Source organism: Takifugu rubripes, chromosome 2, assembly GCF_901000725.2.
Source record: "Takifugu rubripes chromosome 2, fTakRub1.2, whole genome shotgun sequence".
In the NCBI taxonomy this organism is placed as follows: domain Eukaryota; kingdom Metazoa; phylum Chordata; class Actinopteri; order Tetraodontiformes; family Tetraodontidae; genus Takifugu; species Takifugu rubripes.
Genome location: NC_042286.1, coordinates 5315163 through 5336781, shown reverse-complemented (window position 1 = coordinate 5336781; position 21619 = coordinate 5315163). Strand labels below are relative to the sequence as shown.

The window sequence follows — 21619 nt, the reverse complement described above, 5'->3', positions numbered from 1 at the left end:
GCAGAGAACCCTTAAATCTACCAGTGTTCCTTAGGTGGTAATAGGCTGAGACAGAGGCTGCATCGAGTCAAGGGGAGCTCTGATCTTTGACCTTTCATTCTTGAAGGCAGATACGATCATTTCTGTCTTTTCTGAATTGAGATGGAGGAAACATGAACACTTTCACTCACTGAGTTGTTGAATATAATTACTGGGAGCAACTAAGGGACTGTAGCCACATCATGAGTTTAAATATAAAGTGGTGTTTCATCTGCATAAAAACAGTTACAGATGTGATTTCCTATTAGCTGAGGTGCAGCCTCAGTGCTGTGGTCTGGGGGAAATCCAGACTGAAATATAATGAAAAGAATGTTTTCAAGCATGAAGAAGTGGATCTTTTGAATAACAGCTCTTTCACTCATCTTTCCCAGGAATGGAAGGGTTGTTATGGGCCTGTTGCTTATTGCTGCAGCATCCAGATGAGACTTTTTATAGAGGTCTGATCACTGCCGTTTCCAAGGCCTGATGAAAATGGCCTAAGTTAAGAGAATTACTCATCTACATCACATCTGATGCTTTAAAAAGCTTGTAGGCAGAGTATCAGGGCAGCATGTGGGGAGTTTTAGTCTTCACCAGAACAGTATCATCAAAGACTGTAAAGTGTGATCAAGTCAACGTTAGTCCCAAACTTGTGGTACTATGATTAATGCTGTTATCGTCTTCATTCACTATCATAAATAAAAAACACTGTTTTCCCTGATCACAGCTCACATGTCTGCTCATCATCAACTCATCCAGAGTCGCAGTGAAACGGTTGTCATGGTTAAATCTACAACTTTGGGGCCCCTCGTTTTCTCAGAGAGACTGATGATGCCACTGGGTCCCTGATTCAACCCAGGCTCAGAGACGAGTGGCTGGTGTTTTACGTGTGGCTCCATTTGGTGCATGTTCTCAGTGGATGAAGCCAGGCTCCAGAGCTCAGAAACAAATCTGAGGAGTTTCTTGTTTCCATGACAGCCAATAAAAATGAAGATACACCAGCTGTCAAAACTTTACAATCACTGTTATGTATTTGGTTTTCTTGCCCAATAATATATCATATAAAAATGGACATTTTGTTTTGTGTCAATGTCTGCTTCAGGATAGTCAGAAGAAGCCAGGACACCTGTGTCTTTCTCCACAGTCGTTTTTGGACTGATTTTCTGAAACTGACCCTTTCTGGTTTTGACCAGCGTTTCTTGTCTGCACCCCCATAAACTGCTTTGCTTTCTTCCCGATTCTGTCTGCCCGATCCTTGGATCTGTTTCATTGACTCCCTAATTATAGATCATTTTCAGTGATTCACATTTCTGACTCAAAGGCCTACAGGGAAGGACTTGGTCCTCAGGAAAGGATACGATATTTGGAGGAAGTACAGATTATGGTGCAGAACCACAAAGGTTTGCTTCCTTTGTTAGATCGATGGCAATCAGGAGAGTCTCCTGTGTGTTACATATCCAGACATCCTCAACGACCTCGTTTTCCCAAGCCTATACGCGGGGCAAGAACTAAATCATGCAAAAGTTTGGAAGCCTATAATGAGAAGATGTCTGGATGGGTGAGAGAGATGCACATCAAATCATCGACAGATGTGCTGTGAAGAAGAAGTAACATGTATAGATAATTTTCTGAATAAGGAAGGTTTTAAGTCTGTCTTTAAATAAAGATACTGTGTCAGCCTCCCGGATCCAGACTGGGAGCTGGTTCCAGAGAAATGGGGATTGGTTGCTGAAGGCTCTGTCCCATTTGGAAACCATGGCAACTACAAGTAAACCTGTGTTTTTACAGTGCATCGCACTGGTGGGATGACATGAATTCATAAGATCATTTAAATATGAGGGACTATATTTGAGGAGGAGGAGGAGGATTTTAAAATCTACTCTAAATTTAACAGGGAGCCAATGTAGAGAAGCCAAGGAACTAAGGTGGTCTCTGTTCCTGGTTCTGGTCAACACCTGAGCATCTGCATTCTGGATTCTCTAGAGAGTTTAACAACTTCTTCGGGCAGCCTAACAAAAGTAAATTACAATAATCCAGCGCGGAGGAAATAAATACATGGACGAATCTTTCTGCAACAGTTTGGGACAAGAGGTTCCTCATTTTACCAATGTTATGTAGGTGATAAAAGGCAGTCCTTGAGACATAATTAACGTGGGTACCTAAAGACAAATCCTGATTGAACAAGACACCAAGATTCCTCACAATGCTACTGGGAGGCAGGTTAATGCCACTCAGCAGGGCTACATCACAAGAGAATAAGGTCCTCAGTTGTGTTGGGCCTAGTGTGATAACTTCACTTTTATCTGACTTCAACTGTAGGAAATTTCTGCTCATCCCACCCTTGATGTCTTCCAGGCAGGTCTGGAGTTTCAGGAGCTGATCAGTTGGATCTGGCTCCACTAATCATTGGGTGTCATCAGCTGAGCAATGGAAATCTATCAAATGCTTCCTGATTATATTAATGAGAGGCAGCATGTATGAGATAAATAAGATTGGACCAAATACTGAACCTGGTGGAACTCCATGGTAGACTTAAGTGGGAGCAGAGGATTCATTGTTATTTTTGTTTTTTTAAATTTTATTACTATTTTATGTGAAAGTTATTAAAGAGATGCTGCTATCCACAGTTCAACCACCTGATAACAAATGGGCCAAACAAATTCGAATGTTGTCTAGATTGTTATTGAAAACCTGGTTAAGCTTTGCATACTACAACTGTCTGCTTTCCTCTGAAAATGTTGGCATTGTTCTCCTTGATTTTGAACTTTGAAATTTTTGGTCATCAGAAAAATTCAAAAAGGTTTTTACGGTCTGCCCTATTGGTCCACCAATGCAGCAATAATTAATAATCTTCCACAATCTAGTCCAGGACGTGCCCTTTGTTTACCCTGCTGAATGCCTCCAACAGAGTGACTTTGGATCGATGACGATGACGCACCTCTGTCACGTTTTGCATTACTAACCAGAGGGATTTATTCTGTGGATTCTGTCTTGTCAGGATTTACCTCCTGCTGTGTGTGAGTCTGGCGATCAGTTTGGAACATTTCTTTGTGGTCAATAAAGTTTGTTCTTTGATTTCAATGTAATTCTTCTCTGCTGTATTTGGGACCAGTCTCCATCTGAGACAATTAGATGTCCTTGACAAACAGTATTCTGTCTGTATCTGTGTTCATGTTAATGACATTAAAGCAGTGGAGTCATGAAATCTCCATGATTGTGTCTCTGACAGCAGGTCAGAATATAAACTCATTAATGAGAAATAATTAACAAAAGAAAGTAGAAAATAAAAGCAACAGTAGTCAGAAAATTAACTTAATAAAAGCTTTTATTCAACTCTCAGTGGAAAAAGTGTGACTCCTCCTCATGCGTGTCTGTGTTTCACTAGAACAGGTGAGTTTCTGTCTTCTGCTGAACATTTGCATGTTTTTCTGCATGGTTGCTCCTCAGAGTTTAAAGTTCTGATGTCACAGAGAGTCTGAACTCTTTTCACGCTCTCACACTGAAAACTTCAGCATCACCATGTTGTCAATAATTCTGACTGTCATCTTTCTGAGTCAGGGTGAGACTTTTCAACATTGTTTGATTTCATCCTCTTCTTCTTTCCAAGGAGGCTGAAATCATTTCATTTTTACATCATAACTGCTCCTCCAGGCTCTTTTCAACTGCTCTTTTTAACATTTGTTGTCATTTCAGAATCTTCTGCCAACAACTTTCTGACTCAGGCTGATAAATTCAAGTCTGTTAGTGTTGGAGGGTCTGTGACCATCAGCGCCACAGGAAGCTCAAATATTGGCAGCGATCTCAGCTGGTACCTTCAGAAACCTGGACAGGCTCCTAAACTTCTGATATATAAAGTATCAAGTCTCAACACAGGAATGCCGTCTCGATTCAGTGGCAGCAGCTCTGGTTCTCAGTACACTCTAACCATCACTGGTGTTGAGGCTGAAGATGCTGGAGATTATTACTGTCTGGGTGACCATGGTGGAGCGTTCACACAGTGATTTAGAGCCGTACAAAAACCTCCCTCAGTGTGACTGAAGTGAAAACAGCAGCTGCAGCTGCAGACGATGAAGAGTCACCAGCAGAACTGGTTCAGTCAACACCAGAGTCACCAAGTACAAACCAGATTCATTTAAACACAAGTCAAATCAAGTTTAAAAGCTTTAAAATAACCATGAAAAATACAGAAATACTCAGTTTAACCATTAATAGAGGAATGATATATTACAAGTTACAACTGATACAAAATCATTACCCCTCCCTGGGCTGCCACCTTATCGTGGTGGAGGGGTTTGCGTGTCCCAATGATCCCAGGAGCTCCGTTGTCTGGGGCTATATGCCCCTGGTAGGGCCACCCATGGCAAACAGGTCCTAGGTGAGGGACCAGACAAAGCGTAGCGCAGGACCCCCTAATGACGCTGAACAACATTTGTGCCAAGTTTCCCTTGCCCGGATGCGGGTCACCGGGGCCCCCTCCTGGAGCCAGGCCTGGGGGTGGGGCACGTTGGCGAGCGCCTGGTGGCCGGACCTCTGCCCATGGAGTCCGGCCGGGCGCAGCCCGAAGAGGCAACATGGGACCCCCTTCCCGTGGGCTCACCACCTGCAGGAGGGGCCAAGGGGGTCGGGTGCATTGTGTTTTGGGTAGCAGCCGGAGGCAGGGACCTTGGCGGTCTGATTCCCGGCTGCACAAACTGGCTCTAGGGTGTCACCTCTCTGGTGGGAAAGGAGCCTGAGTTGGTGCGTGAGGTTGAGAGTTGGACTCTCTACCACTCTGGAGTTGCCGATGGTGAGAGGCGACGAGCAGGGGTGGCAATTCTGGTTGCTCCCCAGCTCAGTGCCTGTGTATTGGAGTTTACCCCGGTGGATGAGAGGGTAGCCTCCCTTCGCCTTCGGGTGGGGGGACGGATCCTGACTGTTGTTTGTGCCTATGGTCCAAACAGCAGTTCAGCATATCCACCCTTTTTGGAGTCCTTAGAGGGAGTGCTGGAGAGTGCCCCTTCTGGGGGCTCCCTCGTCCTCCTGGGTGACTTCAATGCTCACGTTGGCAATGACAGTGTGACCTGGAGAGGTGTGATTGGGAAGAACGCCCCCCCTGATCTGAACCCGAGTGGTGTTTTGTTATTGGACTTCTGTGCTCGTCTCAGATTGTCCATAACGAACACCTTGTTCAGACATAAAGGCGTCCACATGTGCACTTGGCACCAGGACGCCTTAGGCCGCAGATCGATGATCGACTTTGTGGTTGTGTCATTGGATTTGCGGCCGCATGTTCTGGACACCCGGGTGAAGAGAGGGGCGGAGCTGTCAACTGATCACCACCTGGTGGTGAGTTGGCTCCGATGGTGGGGAAGGATGCCGGACAGACCTGGCAGGCCCAAACGTGTTGTGAGGGTCTGCTGGGAACGCCTGGCAGAGTCCCCTGTCAGAAGGAGCTTCAACTCACACCTCCGGGAGAGCTTTGACCATGTCCCGGGGGAGGCGGGAGACATTGAGTCCGAGTGGACCGTGTTCCGTGCCTCCATTGTTGAGGCAGCTGACCGGTGCTGTGGCCGCAAGGTGGTTGGTGCCTGTCGTGGCGGCAATGCCCGAACCCGCTGGTGGACACCAGCGGTGAGGGATGCCGTCAAGCTGAAGAAGGAGTCGTATCGGGCCTTACTGGCCTGTGGGACTCCTGAGGCAGCAGATGGGTACCGGCGTGCCAAGCGGAGTGCAGCTACGGCGGTTGCCGAGGCAAAGACTCGGGCATGGGAAGAGTTCGGTGAGGCCATGGAGAACGACTTTCGGACGGCCTCGAAAAGGTTCTGGACCACCATCCGGCGTCTGAGGAGGGGGAAGCAGTGCACTGTCAACACTGTGTATAGTGGTGATGGTGTGCTGCTGACCTCAACTCGGGATGTTGTGGATCGGTGGAAGGAATACTTCGAGGACCTCCTCAATCCCACCAACACGCCTTCCAGTGAGGAAGCAGGGCCTGGGGACCTGGAGATGGGCTATCGTATCTCCGGGGCTGAAGTTGCCGAGGTAGTTAAAAAACTCCTCGGTGGCAAGGCCCCGGGGGTGGATGAGATCCGCCCAGAGTCCCTTAAGGCTCTGGATGTTGTAGGGCTGTCGTGGTTGACTCGACTCTGCAACATCGCGTGGACATCGGGGGCAGTGCCGCTGGATTGGCAGACCGGGGTGGTAGTCCCTCTTTTTAAGAAGGGGGACCGGAGGGTGTGTTCCAACTATAGGGGGATCACACTCCTCAGCCTCCCTGGTAAGGTCTATTCAGGGGTACTGGAGAGGAGGGTCCGCCGGATAGTCGAACCTCGGATTCAGGAGGAGCAATGTGGTTTTCGTCCTGGGCGTGGAACAGTGGACCAGCTCTACACCCTCAGCAGGGTCTTCGAGGGTGCATGGGAGTTTGCCCAACCAGTCCACATGTGTTTTGTGGACTTGGAGAAGGCATTCGACCGTGTCCCTCGGGGGGTCCTGTGGGGGGTCCTCCGAGAGTATGGGGTGTCGGGCCCGCTGATACGGGCTGTCCGCTCCCTGTACGATCGGTGCCAGAGTTTGGTCCGAATTGCTGGCAGTAAGTCAAACTCGTTTCCGGTGAGGGTTGGTCTCCGCCAGGGCTGCCCTCTGTCACCGATTCTGTTCATAATTTTTATGGACAGAATTTCTAGGTGCAGTCATGGTGTTGAGGGGATCCGGTTTGGTGACCTCAGGATCGCGTCTCTGCTTTTTGCAGATGATGTGGTCCTGTTGGCGTCATCGGCCCGTGACCTCCAACTATCACTGGATCGGTTCGCCGCCGCATGTGAAGCGGCTGGGATGAGAATCAGCACCTCCAAATCCGAGGCCATGGTTCTCGAGCGGAAAAAGGTGGAGTGCCTTCTCCGGGTAAAGGAGGAGATCCTGCCCCAAGTGGAGGACTTTAAGAACCTCGGGGTCTTGTTCACGAGTGAGGGAAGAATGGAGCGGGAGATCGACAGGCGGATCGGTGCGGCGTCCACAGTAATGCGGACTCTGCACCGGTCCGTTGTGGTGAAGAGAGAGCTGAGCCGAAAGGCGAAGCTCTCGATTTACCGGTCGATCTTCGTTCCTACCCTCACCTATGGTCATGAGCTTTGGGTAATGACCGAAAGAACAAGATCACGGGTACAAGCGGCTGAAATGAGCTTCCTCCGTAGGGTGGCTGGGCTCTCCCTTAGAGATAGGGTGAGAAGCTCTGCCATCCAGGAGGAGCTCGGAGTAGAGTCACTGCTCCTCCGCGTTGAGAGGAGCCAGATGGGGTGGCTTGGGCATCTAGTCAGGATGCCCCCTGGACGCTTCCCTGGTGAGGTGTTCAGGGCATGTCCCTCCGGTAGGAGACCCCCGGGGAGACCCAGGACACGTTGGAGAGACTATGTCTCTCGACTGGCCTGGGAACGCCTGGGGGTCCCTCCGGATGAGCTGGAGGAGGTAGCTGGGGAGAGGGAAGTCTGGGCTTCTCTCCTTAGGCTGCTGCCCCCGCGACCCGACCCCGGATAAGCGGTAGAGAATGGATGGATGGATGGACAAAATCATTAGTAATAATTAACCATTAAATCAGTAATTACATTTACGCAAGTGCTGCTTCTATGTGCAGATTTGCTTCATTGATTTTGATTATTTATGATACTGTAATAAAACAAATAATGCAGAGAATATAAAGGAATAAACTCCTATCAGCCCTGAAACACATTCATGTTCATATTCATGAATATAAATCAATCTACAACGAGCTGTAACCATCTCTTTTAACATGATTTATTATATTTCGATACTGGGATATTTCACCTTCTTCAACCAGGATTGTCTGAGTTCTTCCAAATTTTCCTGTTGAAAACAGACAAAAACTAAAGACAAATGTGGAGTAAAGATGGTTGATGACCAGATTGTGATGCTTTATTTGAAAATAGTATCAGTGAAGATAAACAACCAAGCAGAAATGTCTTCATCACTTCAAGCTTTAATAACAACATCATCATCATCATCATCATCACCAACAGGAGCAACATGACAATGATTTAGCGCTCTCACATCTAGCTGCTGAGCTACACACGTGATTGTGTCAGACGTGACAGCCGTGTTGTTCTCTGACACACAAACTACAAACATTTAAAGTCATCTTGCTCAGAGCAGCAGCCGTGTTCCTCCTGCTCTCCCCACACACACAGCTCCTGTGCTGGGCTTCATCCAGCCCCTCTAGCCTTTACACTGGCTCCTGAGGATGGACGGGCTCTGAACGTGGCCATGATGGTTGACCTTGCAGGAATAATTCTCTCCTTTCATCCAGCTCTCCTTGCTCAGGGTCAGGGTGCTGACGCTGCTGTAGCTTCCGCTCTTCTCCTCCTCTGAGGTGGTCAGGACGCCCTCTGTCACCTCCGTACCGTCCACCTCCCAGCTCACCTGGGCTCCCTGAGGAGAGTACTTGGTCAGCAGGCAGGCCAGCGTGGCCGAGCCCCCAGGGAGCTGCTCAGAGGAGGGGGAGAGCAGAGAGACGGAGGGTCTGGTCATGGTGCCGGCTGGAGGGGAGAGCAGAGACACGCACGTCAACTCTGACTGCATCTGACATATTTTCAGCTACACTTCAATCATACGTCCTTAATCAGTGTTTGCTCTGTTTAATATTGAGTTAAAGCAGTAAATAATTCACGTCTTTAGTGACTGGCTTGAAATAAATGTGTGTTCAGTTACAGACTTTGACATCTGTCTGTTTCACTTCCCTTTCTCAGCTTTAAACGAACAAACGATCGACTCAAACTAAAATCTCTGCACATTTTACATTTATCGAATTACATCGTATTCAGATTTTAGATCATTGAAGATAATAAAATCAGTGAAACTGTGAAATATTTTACACGTTAAAATCATGAAAGTAGATCTTGGACACGCTTTCTCAAACATTAACAACTAATAAAGTTTATGCTTGTAAATAAAAGAAGAAATTCTCCAAGAATCAACATTAACAGTCTCTTGTTAATTTTACTGAAATATAAACAGACTTTTCAAATTCGCTGATTCAGGTTTTACAACACAAACTTATCAATCCTACAAACAAACAAAATCTATAAAAATATGATGACTTTAAAATAATGTTCTTTGTCTTTGGTAAAATTAAAAACTGTTGACATGTTTTGAACAGTAAAGATAAATTTACTTACAGAATATGATGAGTTTGGTTCCTCCACCAAATGTCAACCACAGTGATACAAACTCATCAAGTGGTCGTACAAAAACCTCCTGCACTGTCAACAAGCAGCTACCCACTGAAAATTCACATCGTTTTCTCTCAAAAATGGAATATTACCAGCTGATTTAATGCACCAACATTTTCAATAGATTCAAACTGAAATTTCTCTTTGAATTTGAACGATTTGATCACTTTTACACATCAGTCTCTTTACAGGATCAAAACTGATGTGGATCAGTTACAATATTCTCATTCTACATTTTAATTTATGGTTTAAAAAATGCAATTTCAAGTTATTTAAAATGAATAACCTTTTACAAAGTCAGCTCCAAAAGTGGCCAAGAAATTGTCTTTTTAAAGCTAAAACTGCTGAATCCAGTTTAAAAATGCAAACATTCTCACATCAGCATCTGTTGTTGATGCTCAGCTGTATTTGTCAAATCTTTTCTTCAGTTCCATGAAGAAGAAAGTTGCTTTTAATCCAAGCTGTGTTTGTGTTGATTTTGTCTGCTCGTGCCTTCAGTGTGTTGAGAGCAGAGACATCATTTCCATAGAGAGGAGGCTTTGCATCATCAGCTGATCTGAGAAGGTTTATAGTGGTGTTAGTTCAACACTGCAGGACTCAGATCTGTCAGTCAACACAGCAGAAAGCACAAGCAGCATGACTCTCATCACCATCCTCATCTGGACGCTGACCTGCTGCTCTTTTACAGGTTTGTTCCCTCACAACCTCAAAGATGTCCTTGTGTCTTTTCTCTCCTCTCTTTCTGCTGATAAATGATGTGTTTTTGTCTGCAGGATGCAGCGGTCAGGTGACTGTGACTCAGCCTGCAGTGATCACATCTACTCCAGGATCCACTGTCGCTCTCACCTGTAAAACAAACCCTGCTGTTTACAGCAGCTGTTATAATGGACAATCATATAGTGATTGTATGTTCTGGTATCAGCAGAAACCTGGACAGCCTCCACAGCTGCTAGTAAGACACATAATAAATTATTCAGGAACAGCAGCTCGGTTTAGTGGCAGTGGCAGCAGCACCGACTTCACTTTGACCATCAGTGGAGTTCAGACTCAAGATGAAGCAGTTTATTACTGTCTGGGCTTCTATAGTGGCAATACATTCACACAGTGATTTAGAGCCGTACAAAAACCTCCCTCAGTGTGACTGAAGTGAAAACAGCAGCTGCAGCTGCAGACGATGAAGAGTCACCAGCAGAACTGGTTCAGTCAACACCAGAGTCACCAAGTACAAACCAGATTCATTTAAACACAAGTCAAATAAGTTTAAAAGCTTTAAAATAACCAAGAAAAATACACAAATACTCATTTTAAGCATTAACAGATGAGTGACACATCTGTACAAGTTACAACTGATCCAAGATTATTAGTAATAATTAACCATTAAATCAGTAATTACATTTCCTCAAGTGCTGCTTCTATGTGCAGATTTGATGAACTTTGCTTCATTTATTCTGAATATTTATGATACTGTTATTTAACAAATAATGCAGAGAACATCTAATCAGCATCAACTCAAACTCGTTCCATTTTAAATCCGTATCACTCTGGTTTTAGGCCACATCACAGTTTTTTCACCACCACCAGTTTAATCATCATCAATATTATAACTATCCTGGATGAGAGAAGTTATTTTACCTCCATATTCATGAACCTCTCTCAGGCTTTTGACTCAGTAGATCACTCATTCATCCTTGAAATGTTCAACAACACTGGTTTTGGTTTTTGTCCTCTTCACAATTTGTAAAAATAATATATTTTAAATGCATAACTGCTCATCTCATTTATACGCACATGATACAGTCTCATACTGTATCACAAGCTCCTCTGAAATAACCATAAAATCCTCCTCAAACAGCATTTATGCATCTTAAAAACTGCCCCGAGCTTGCAATTATTATTTTTTTCCTTGGTGGAGATTCAGATTGCAAGAATTAAACAACCTGTCCAGTGTCAGAACCTACGGTGGCTGTCACCGGACAAAACTGATTTACTTTTTCCAGTCACGTCCAGCCAGGGCACCTGCAGGTTCCATCTGGAGGGATCTTCATCAACATTTATGAATATGAAACAATTTTAGGAGACTGGAATTACAGGTGGAAACATTCAGGAAATAAGACATCAGGCAGATGTTCTGCAGAAGAATGCAGTGCAGACGTGAGGTTCTGGAGGAGCAGATCCATTAAATTTGATGTTTCAGAACGTTGTCCAGATTGTTATCCTTGTAAAACCTGGTTAAGCTTTGCATACTACAACTGTCTGCTGTCCTCTGGAAATTTTGGCATTGTTCTCCTTGATTTTGAACTTGAAATTTTTGGTAGTCATAACATTCAAAATGGTTTTTTCGGTCTGCCCTATTGGTCCACCATTAGAGCAATAATTAATCCATCCATCCATCCATCCATCCATCCATCCATCCATCCATCCATCCATCCATCCATCCATCCATCCATCCATCTATCCATCCATCCATCCATCCATCCATCCATCCATCCATCCATCCATCCATCCTCTCCCTAGCTACTTCTTCCAGCTCATCCGGGGGAATCCCCAGGCGTTCACAGACCAGCCGAGAGATCATCTTTTTAATAATCTTCCACAATCTAGTCCAGGACGTGCCCTTTGTTTACCCTGCTGAATGCCTCCAACAGGGTGACTTTGGATCGATGACGATGACGCACCTCTATCACGTTTTGCATTACTAACCAGAGGGATTTATTCTGTGGATTCTGTCTTGTCAGGATTTACCTCCTGCTGTGTGTGAGTCTGGCGATCAGTTTGGAACATTTCTTTGTGGTCAGTAAAGTTTGTTCTTTGATTTCAATGTAATTCTTCTCTGCTGCATTTGTGTCCAGTCTCCATCTGAGACAATTAGATGTCCTGGACAAACAGTATTCTGCATTAAAGCAGTGGAGTCATGAAATCTCCATGATTGTGTCTCTGACAGCAGGTCAGAATATAAACTGATGAATAAGACACAATTATTGAAAAAAAGTAGAAAATTAAAGCAACAGTAGTCAAAATTTAACTTAATAAAAGGTTTTATTCAACTCTCAGTGGAAAAAATGTGACTCCTCCTCATGTGTGTCTGTGTTTCACTAAAACAGGTGAGTTTCTGTCTTCTGCAGAACATTTGCATGTTTTTCTGCATGGTTGCTCCTCAGAGTTTAAAGTTCTGATGTCACAGAGAGTCTGAACTCTTTTCACGCTCTCACACTGAAAACTTCAGCATCACCATGTTGTCAATAATTCTGACTGTCATCTTTCTGAGTCAGGGTGAGACTTTTCAACATTGTTTGATTTCATCCTCTTCTTCTTTCCAAGGAGGCTGAAATCATTTCATTTTTACATCATAACTGCTCCTCCAGGCTCTTTTCAACTGCTCTTTTTAACATTTGTTGTTTGTCATTTCAGAATCTTCTGCCAACAACTTTCTGACTCAGGCTGATAAATTCAAGTCTGTTAGTGTTGGAGGGTCTGTGACCATCAGCGCCACAGGAAGCTCAGATATCGGCAGCGATCTCAGCTGGTACCTTCAGAAACCTGGACAGGCTCCTAAACCTCTGATATATGATGTATCAAGTCGCTTCACAGGAACGCCGTCTCGATTCAGTGGCAGCAGCTCTGGTTCTCAGTACACTCTAACCATCACTGGTGTTCAGGCTGAAGATGCTGGAGATTATTACTGTCTGGGTCTACATAGCGACAATACATTCACACAATGATTTAGAGCCGTACAAAAACCTCCCTCAGTTTGACTGAAGTGAAAACAGCAGCTGCAGCTGCAGACGATGAAGAGTCACCAGCAGAACTGGTTCAGTCAACACCAGAGTCACCAAGTACAAACCAGATTCATTCAAGCACAAGTCAAATCAAGTTTAAAAGCTTTAAAATAACCATGAATAATACAGAAATACTCAGTTTAACCATTAATAGAGGAATGATATATTACAAGTTACAACTGACACAAGATTATTAGTACTAATTAACCATTAAATCAGTAATTACATTTACTCAAGTGCTGCTTCTATGTGCAGATCTGATGAACTTTGTTTAATTTATTCTGAATATTTATGATATGTACAAATAATACAGAGAACATAAAGGAATGAACTCATACCTCATGGCCATCAGCAGGAGGGTCCTCCTCCATGAGCCTGGTCCTGCTCAAGGTTTCTTCCTGTTAAAGGGTTGTTGCCACTGTTGCTTGTTGGGGGTCAGGCCCTGGGATTCTGTAAAGCACCTAGAAACAATTTTGATTGTAACAGACGCTATGTTAAGATTGATTGATACTGGCCCTGAAACACATTCATGTTCATATTTATCTAAATAATCAATTTACAACAAGCTGAAACCATCTCTTCTGCTTGTTTTATTGTATTTTTACACTGATATTTCACCTCTTATTCAACTATGATTGTTTAGTTCTTCCCACTTTTCCCTTTCAAAAACAAATAAAACTAAAGACCAAACTGCAGTAAATGATGATGATCAGATTTCCTCATCAATAATCACAACAAACACAGAGATGTTGGCTGAAATGATTGAAATGTTTATTTTGCGACTTTAAATTCACATCTGTGGACAGAAAATCAGTGAGGTGAGTTAGAGAAATATCCAGATGAAAGCAGAGTCACGCTCATGCAGGAATATGTGAGCAGAAAAGATGTGTTGCTCCATCAAGATGTTGAGGACAGAAGCAGCACGGTTTCCAGACAGGAAGTGTTGCTGAACCTCTAGACTGAGCAGCTGTGAGGGTCCAGGGTTTGAGTGACAGAGCTCTGTCCACTCAGACTGGCCTCACAGGTCACTGAGTCCACCTTCTTCCACTGGTCTGCAGGGAGGTTCAGGGTGCTGCTCCAGCTGAAGCGGCCGTCACTCCCCAGGACCTCCAGGCTGTGTGAGGCCGATGTGGTGCTGCTGCCCCCCACCTTCCAGCTCAGCCTCCACTGTGAGGGGGAGCCCCCGCTGGCCAGACACACCAGTGTGGCACTGCCCTGCTGCAGCTCCTCTGGGGAGGGGGGGAGGACGGTCAGGGTGGGACGCACCACACCCGCTGGAGGAGAGACCAGAAAGACGTGAAGGTTTGGACACCATCAAATCTGACTGAGCCGTTAGCTGGTGATGACTGAGGACATTTTGACATGTTTGGACAATGTTGGACAGCGTGACGATTTTCTTCTCTTTAACTTCTTTATACACAGTCGAGAGTTTAACGTGACACAGGTGAAACACTGGTGAGAACACACTTCACATCTGTGGCATCTGTCTGTTTCACTTCCTTTTCACCACAGAGAAAATAAATGAAGCGTCCACGCAAAGAAAAGTTGCATTTACGGATAAAATCTAATAAAATCAGTTTTTACATCGTTAAACAGTCAGAATGTTGAAAATGTCCAAACAATAATGAGATTAAACTACTCAAGGAAGGTTTTGAGCAATGAAAGTTGAGTCTAATTAACTACAAATGTTACATGTCCACAGAGAATTTAAAACAATTAACATTAAAATTGAGAAGCCAGTTATTTATTTTCAGTTTATAAAGAAACAATTTAATATAATCTTTAATTAATGATGATGTTTATAAAGTTGTGACTCAGATGGTATCAAATAATAACAATTAAAACGAGACAAATGCAAAAGTCTCCTTTAAAATTGCTAAAAGTGTAAAAGTGAAAAAGATTCAAATAAAAATCTGTTACTTACAGTCAACGATGAGTTTGGTTCCTCCACCAAACGTCAACCACAGTGATACAAACTCATCAAGTGGTCGTACAAAAACCTCCTGCACTGTCAACAAGCAGCTACCCACTGAAAATTCACATCTTTTTCTCTCAAAAATGGATTATTACCAGCTGATTTAATGCACCAACATTTTCAATAGATTCAAACTGAAATTTCTCTTTGAATTTGAACGATTTGATCACTTTTACACATCAGTCTCTTTACAGGATCAAAACTGATGTGGATCAGTTACAATATTCTCATTCTAAATTTTAATTTATGCTTTAAAAAATGCAATTTCAAGTTATTTAAAATGAAAAACATTTTACAACGTCAGCTCCGAAAGTTTCCAAGAAATTGTCTTTTTAAATCTAAAACTGCTGAATCCAGTTTAAAAATGCAAACATTCTCACATCAGCATCTGTTGATGATGCTCAGCTGTATTTGTCAAATCTTTTCTTCAGTTCCATGAAGAAGAAAGTTGCTTTTAATCCAAGCTGTGTTTGTGTTGATTTTGTCTGCTCGTGCCTTCAGTGTGTTGAGAGCAGAGACGTCATTTCCATAGAGAGGAGGCTTTGCATCATCAGCTGATCTGAGAAGGTTTATAGTGGTGTTAGTTCAACACTGCAGGACTCAGATCTGTCAGTCAACACAGCAGAAAGCACAAGCAGCATGACTCTCATCACCATCCTCATCTGGACGCTGACCTGCTGCTCTTTTACAGGTTTGTTCCCTCACAACCTCAAAGATGTCCTTGTGTCTTTTCTCTCCTCTCTTTCTGCTGATAAATGATGTGTTTTTGTCTGCAGGATGCAGCGGTCAGGTGACTGTGACTCAGCCTGCAGTGATCACATCTACTCCAGGATCCACTGTCGCTCTCACCTGTAAAACAAACCCTGCTGTTGGCAGCTGTCATAATGGACAATCATATGGTGATTGTATGTTCTGGTATCAACAGAAACCTGGACAGTCTCCACAGCTGCTAGTAAGAAATGTCAGAATAAATCATTCAGGAACAGCAGCTCGGTTTAGTGGCAGTGGCAGCAGCACCGACTTCACTTTGACCATCAGTGGAGTTCAGACTCAAGATGAAGCAGTTTATTACTGTCTGGGTATTCACAATGGCCCAGTGTTCACACAGTGATTTAGAGTGGAACAAAAACCTCCCTCAGTCAGAGAGCAGAGACACTGAGATGTTCCAGCAGCTGCTGAAGAGGAAGAGACTCTGACACAGACCAGTGAACACACAACTGACAGAAACATCACTGACAACTACTTTAATCACACAAACTGGCTCAAACACTGTTTGATCGGATTATCAAAAGAATCCTGGCAAGTTTATTTGTGCAGACAAATTCATAAACAATCATATTCCAAGTGTGAAGATCCCATCAAAACAATCTAACCAGCTCAAAATGACAACATGAACAAGTTTCTCTGTGTGTTCTCCAGGCAGAGAACCCTTAAATCTACCAGTGTTCTTTAGGTGGTAACAGGCTGAGATAGAAGCTGCATCAAGTCAAGGGGAGCTCTGATCTTTGACCTTTCATTCTTGAGGCCAAATACAATCATTTCTGTTCTTCAGCATTGAGCTGGAGAAAGTTTTAACACTAACTCACTAACTGAGGTGTTAAATACACTTACTGGGAGCAACTAAGGGACTGTAGCCACATCATGACTTTAAATATAAAGTTGTGTGTCATCTGCATAAAATCAGTAACAGATGTGATTTCCTATTAGCTGAGCAAGATGCAGCTTGAAGACAGTGAAGAGGCCCGAGAATGGATCCCTGAGGAACCCCACATGTGATCTTTGTTCACTCTGACTTCTAGTGACCAACTGAGACAAAGTGTCCCTGTGTTGGAAGTAAGATTTGAACCAACTGAGTACAGAACCAGTACATCCCAGCCACTTTTTCCAGCTGTGTCAAATGCAGCACTGAGGTCCAGCAAAACCAGCACAGCAGTTTTAGATGCATCACTCTTGACATCTATGTCGGTCAAGGCTTTAAAAGGTGCAGCCTCAGTGCTGTGGTCTGGGGGAAATCCAGACTGAAAATATATTTTAAAAATGTTTTTAAGCATGAAGGAGTGGATCAGTTGAAAAACAGCTCTTTCATTGATCTTTCCCAGGAATGGAAGGGTTGTTATGGGCCTGTTGCTGCATCAAAGTATCTTATTTTGTCCCTGACTGAGCCTTACTCTGATAATGTGGTTCCTGAAACAATGTTAGCCAATTGGAGGCAGTTCCCATGAACTATAGTGATCCATTGTCCATGTGCAAAGATATTGACATTTCAGTTCCAGAGGAACAAGCGAAGGTACCTGAGCCCACTACAAAGGATCAACTCTTCTTTATTCTCTGTTATAGATTTCATGCTGGTCCAATTACAGCATCTAAACTATAAACTGCATGTTGCACTGATCCAAAACAACCAGAGTGAGTCAGAGTCAAACATTTCTCATCAACAGCCAGAACCTGCTGATGTAATCATGAGAAATTTGCATGTTTATATATGAACAAGAGGAATCTCATGAAAAAGTCCAAATACACCACCCAGGTTCCTTCATGAAGGGTGACATTCATCGGTGCTTCTCCTGATATCCTTGTTTCTTGTGACTGTTGTGGACTCAGTGACAATGAAGATAAAATAGCAAGTTTCTGGCACACGTGACCGATCACGTCATGTCATTCTAACAGATGGAACCCAAGCTGAGTCAGCATTTTCATAAGGAACCCAATGAGAAACAAAGCAGATTTGAGCCTAAAACAGCAATAATCAGACATTTTTGATGACATTAATGCAGTGGAGTCAAAGCTCCATGTCTCTGACAGCAGGTCAGAATATAAACTTGTTAATGAGAAATAATTAATGAAAGAAAGTAGAAATTGAACTTAATAAAAGGTTTTATTCAACTCTCAGTGGAAAAAGTGTGACTCCTCCTCATGTGTCTGTGTTTCACTAGAACAGGTGAGTTTCTGTCTTCTGCAGAACATTTGCATGGTTTTCTGCATGGTTGCTCCTCAGAGTTTAAAGTTCTGATGTCACAGAGAGTCTGAACTCTTTTCACGCTCTCACACTGAAAACTTCAGCATCACCATGTTGTCAATAATTCTGACTGTCATCTTTCTGAGTCAGGGTGAGACTTTTCAACATTGTTTGATTTAATCCTCTTCTTCTTTCCAAGGAGGCTGAAATCATTTCATTTTTACATCATAACTGCTCCTCCAGGCTCTTTTCAACTGCTCTTTTTAACATTTGTTGTTTGTCATTTCAGAATCTTCTGCCAACAACTTTCTGACTCAGGCTGATAAATTCAAGTCTGTTAGTGTTGGAGGGTCTGTGACCATCAGCGCCACAGGAAGCTCAAATATTGGCAGCTATCTCAGCTGGTACCTTCAGAAACCTGGACAGGCTCCTAAACCTCTGATATATTATGCATCAAGTCGCTTCACAGGAACGCCGTCTCGATTCAGTGGCAGCAGATCTGGTTCTCAGTACACTCTAACCATCACTGGTGTTCAGGCTGAAGATGCTGGAGATTATTACTGTCTGGGTGACCATAGCGACGGAACATTCACACAGTGATTTAGAGCCGTACAAAAACCTCCCTCAGTGTGACTGAAGTGAAAACAGCAGCTGCAGCTGCAGACGATGAAGAGTCACCAGCAGAACTGGTTCAGTCAACACCAGAGTCACCAAGTACAAACCAGATTCATTTAAACACAAGTCAAATCAGTTTAATACTTAAACCGTTAATGTATGAATAATATATTACAATTTATAACAGACACAAAATTATTAGTAATAATTAACCATTAAATCAGTAATTACATTTACTCAAGTGCCGCTTCTATGTGCAGATTTGATGAACTTTGTTTAATTTATTCTGAATATTTATGATACGTACAAATAATACAGAGAACATAAAGGAATGAACTCATACCTCATGGCCATCAGCAGGAGGGTCCTCCTACATGAGCCTGGTCCTGCTCAAGGTTTCTTCCTGTTAAAGGGTCGTTGCCACTGTAAACTATTATTTGTATGCTGGGAACTATGGCCAGCTATTGTTAAGTTTATTTAATATGCTTTTGTTAGAAATAGGTAATGACATGTATGACTTCTGTTATGAATGATTTTTGGTTCCTGGGGGAGTGTTCCCTCCGGACGTGATTTTGGGGAGGGAACACGGGGGAAATGATTAAGAGAAAACTCGTGTAGTCGCCTCGCTGGATAAGAAATAAAAGAAGTCATTCGCCATTGTAACCTGTCTTTCTTTATACCCACGAGCCCGACGGAGAAGAACGGACATAAGTTCAGGTTACAGACTGGTGGCAGCGGTGTTTCGTTCCTCATCGCGTTGAGTTTTTGGCAACTTCTGCAACCAGGTAAAAGGCAACGAGCAGCTGCCGCTGTGTGGCGCGGATTTGGTCGAGCTAGCTTGCTAGCGTTGGACTGTGAGTTTGCTCGATTTTGTCAGATTTTTTTTTTTCTGGACTTCAAAATGTCGGAGGACGAAGATACCTGGGGCACTGAGGTCGCTGATGGCCGTGGTCCCAGCTCTAGTACTGGCCCTAATGCTACCGCAGCGCAGGGCACGGACCAGGAACGTAACGTCAGAAGGATCGTTCACTACAAGGTCGAGTTGCCGCCGTGTTTCCACGGTGATGGCAAAGATAAGGACAGTTTCTCACTTTAGAAGGCGCGACTCGAACTCGCTGTGAACGCATGCTCTGATAACCTGCAACAGGATCTCGCCACCATTCTACCCACTCGGCTGAGTGGGGATGCGTTGGCGTATTGGCTGTCCTTAGAAGAGGCAGAGAAGAAGGATTATGACACAAGTATTATGAAGTTGAATGAAGTTTTTGGGAGGAAACAATTTTTGTTGCATTTTCAAACGTTTGTTAATGCCAGACAACGGTTGATCAAAGAGCCCTTGGAAGTGTATGCTGCTGAGGTCACCAGGCTAGTGCTTGAAGCTTTCCCAAATTATGGGGCGCCAGCCATCGCAATGGAGCGGTTCAGGAGGTTTGTTGCTGGCCTAGATCTCACTCTTCAGGCAAAGTGTCACGAGCATGGAGCCACTACGCTGGAGGAAGCGTTGGCCATTGCCGGCAAGTGGGAGAGGGCTCAGGAGGCTTTGAAACTTTCAGCCCCTGCTGGCCCTCTGTCACCGACCCCCCCAGTGGCTACCTCAGCGACAGAGACTGTTTCTGCCATGGTGTCAGCTAAGCATGATGCAACTCATCACAGTGCATCACCTGAACTGGCGACTGCCGTTCGTGAGCTGTCGGCTGATGTGCGAGCACTTCGGCTGGAGGTGGATCGGCTGCAGCGACGAAATTATCATGACTACAGGGCACAGCTGGAGCGTGGCCGAGCATGGCAGAGGTCGTCCCGAGAGAGAGAGAGGTACTCGCGCTCGCCATCACCGTCTCCAGAGCGTCACTCTGCATACTGGCCCCATCACTCCTCCCAGGGAGGGGATTATTACTCCCGCCACAGATCTTCACCAAGCCGACGGGACCAGGGCTACTCACATACTTCGCCATCATCACCACACTGGGCACCTAGATCATCGAGCAGCCAGGACCAGTGTCGGCGTGCCAGTCCTGGTTATCGGCGCAGTCCCAGCCCAGCGCCCGGCTATCAGGGCCGCTGGGAGCACCGTCCTCTACACACGTCATCCACCAGGGGGAGGGAGGAGCGCCAATCACCCAACTGGTCCTCCTATCGCTCCCCGTCCAGAGAGAGAGGACGGCACGTGAGCTTCGACGACAGGGACAACTTCTACCAGGGAAACGGCCGCTAGCAGGTACTATGGGTTGAGTATCTGCTGTTCAGGACTGTATGACCCCACACCTTATGCAGTCAGACAATGGACAGGTAACCCCAATGTCATATGTGTTTACAGTTGTTGAGGACACTGCTGTTAAGGGGTTTATCGACACGGGTTCTGAAATTTCACTGATTAGTGAAACTTTGAGAATGTCTATACCAGCTTTACAGAGGAGGCCTATTCAAAAATCATATGTTCTGGCCAAATCTGTGACAGGGGATTGTTTAGATACATTAGGCACACTCCCTATTTCCATCAGAGTGGGTGATGAGTGTTTCAGTCATGATGTACAGGTAGTCAGAAATGCCACACAACTGCTGATTCTGGGGTGGGACTTTTTACAGAAACACCGTGCAGTCATTGACCTGACTTCGAATCAGCTGAAGCTTTGGGACAGGCCTGTTCCACTGCTGTGTAGCCCCCAGATAGCGCCGTTAAGGTGCAGTGCTGTAATGCTGTCACCTGTTACCATCCCTGCTCTAAGCCAGATGAATGTGTTGATTAAGATTCAATCTAATACGAGTGACCCTAAACACAGTCCCAATTACACTGGTATCTTAGAACCTGGCGTACAAAACATGCCTAGTCTGTTGGTAGCCCGTACATTGACTACTGTAAAGAGAGGCGTGGCTTGTATTCAGGTTATGAACCCCACTTCTGAGGATTGCTGTGTGCCGGGTGACATACTTTCATTCAGTTGCGAACCAGTCAGGAGAAGAATTCTCATTAGTAGAAGCTACAGTAGCCAACGTGAAGGCCCAGCCTGAGACATTCCCCAAAGTTGACCTCAGTCAGGCGGCACTGGATGCTGAGCAGCGA

At 44.6% G+C, this 21619-nt stretch overlaps 3 gene segments (V, D, J or C); 1 reads left to right on the top strand and 2 right to left on the bottom strand.

The window, feature by feature from the left end:
• Window positions 1–3228: 3228 nt before the first annotated feature.
• On the top strand, window positions 3229–4019 carry LOC115248844 (Ig kappa chain V region 3381-like). The segment is given in 3 exon segments: window positions 3229–3250; window positions 3548–3577; window positions 3712–4019. Coding segments are annotated over 3 exon segments (360 nt in total).
• A 3951-nt stretch (window positions 4020–7970) lies between these two features.
• On the bottom strand, window positions 7971–9327 carry LOC115248843 (Ig lambda-1 chain C region-like; the record flags this gene model as incomplete). The annotated part of the segment is given in 2 exon segments: window positions 7971–8546; window positions 9186–9327. Coding segments are annotated over 2 exon segments (462 nt in total), but the record flags the coding sequence as incomplete, so codon positions are not given.
• A 4435-nt stretch (window positions 9328–13762) lies between these two features.
• LOC115248842 (Ig lambda-3 chain C region-like) lies at window positions 13763–18909 on the bottom strand. The segment is given in 3 exon segments: window positions 13763–14289; window positions 14940–15055; window positions 18905–18909. Coding segments are annotated over 3 exon segments (441 nt in total).
• Between the last annotated feature and the right edge of the window lie 2710 nt (window positions 18910–21619).